Below are 1536 nucleotides of genomic sequence, written 5' to 3' on the forward strand. Positions count from 1 at the left end.
TGTGTTTCAGGTCTACACGCTGTCTGTGGCTGTGTTTCAGGTCTACACGCTGTCTGTGGCTGTGTTTCAGGTCTACACGCTGTCTGTGGCTGTGTTTCAGGTCTACACGCTGTCTGTGGCTGTGTTTCAGGTCTACACGCTGTCTGTGGCTGTGTTTCAGGTCTACACGCTGTCTGTGGCTGTGTTTCAGGTCTACACGCTGTCTGTGGCTGTGTTTCAGGTCTACACGCTGTCTGTGGCTGTGTTTCAGGTCTACACGCTGTCGCTGTCTGTGTTTCAGGTCTACACGCTGTCTGTGGCTGTGTTTCAGCTATCTGTGGCTGTGTTTCAGCTGTCTGTGGCTGTATTTCAGGTCTACACTCTGTCTGTGGCTGTGTTTCAGCTGTCTGTGGCTGCGTTTCAGGTCTACACGCTGTCTGTGGCTCTGTTTCAGGTCTACACGCTGTCTGTGGCTGTGTTTCAACTGTCTGTGTTTCAGGTCTACACGCTGTCTGTGGCTGTGTTTCAGGTCTACACGCTGTCTGTGGCTGTGTTTCAGGTCTACACGCTGTCTGTGGCTGTGTTTCAGGTCTACACGCTGTCTGTGGCTGTGTTTCAGTACGAGCTTTCCCCAACAAACAGGTCAGACACAAATACACTTTCCACGAGTTTGTTAACCCCTTTGCTGTCACCCCCCATTTTCGGCATGGAGACACAAATGACATACCCAGAATAAAAATGTTGCTGCTCATCAGTCTTTTGGCTCGTTTCCACTGAGCGGTATGGTTCGGTACAGTAGGGTACGCAATTATTTCCGTTTCCACTGTCAGAAGTTGTGAATGGTACCAAAATAGCGTACCGTACCACTTTTTTGGTACCCTTCCGTTGGGGTACCTAGCACAGCAAAGGGTACCAAAAGGGTGGAGCTAAACTCACTGTGGAACGTTGATTGGTTGACTAGAATCGTCACTTTTGCGTGCTACAAGGGGATAAAGCTTCTCCTTCACTCGTTCCGCTCTGTTGTCCATGAGTGTTGGGCTTATTTACATCAGAGTGTGATGTTACACAAAGTTATGTTTAACTTTATATATTTATTTTGAACTTTACCGTAGTACAACGCTGACTTTGTAGCATACGTTTGACTGAATTGTTTGCTTTTGTCTTTATTTCCTCTTATATAAGCCTCTTATACTTTGTACTTAAACTCACAACAAAGGGTACCAAAAGGGTGGAGCTAAACTCACAGCAGAATAGGGCTGTCAATTTTTTTTTAATATTAGTCGAATTAAAAAAAAAAAAAATCCACATTCAAATGCAAAAACGTTGCATTCGAATTTAAGGTCTGCGTCAGCCGTCAGGTATGGCGTTATTTTACTGTCAAATGTCGAGAGTGCACTGTTGTAGCGCGAAAGTAGATTGCTATGATGCGCGAGCGCGAATCTCTCTGCTCGCACGCAGATTTCCTTTGCTCTCGCACTAAACCGGACGCGCGCTCTCAAGGCTGATTTATACTTCTGCGTCGGACCTACGCCGTAGCCTTTACGCCGTAGGCTATGC

General features: G+C 46.7%; 1 protein-coding gene across 1 annotated transcript in view; it reads left to right on the forward strand.

The window, feature by feature from the left end:
* LOC107684575 (mitotic checkpoint protein BUB3-like) overlaps nucleotides 1-1536 on the forward strand; it is a 23969-nt gene that overhangs the window by 8370 nt on the left and 14063 nt on the right. The window contains 2 exon segments of the mRNA XM_016480864.1: nucleotides 1-597; nucleotides 600-621. Of these exon segments, the coding sequence (XP_016336350.1) occupies nucleotides 1-597; nucleotides 600-621 (619 nt within the window).

Source organism: Sinocyclocheilus anshuiensis, unplaced genomic scaffold (assembly GCF_001515605.1).
Source record: "Sinocyclocheilus anshuiensis isolate Anshui unplaced genomic scaffold, SAMN03320099.WGS_v1.1 scaffold401, whole genome shotgun sequence".
Classification (NCBI taxonomy): Eukaryota; Metazoa; Chordata; class Actinopteri; order Cypriniformes; family Cyprinidae; genus Sinocyclocheilus; species Sinocyclocheilus anshuiensis.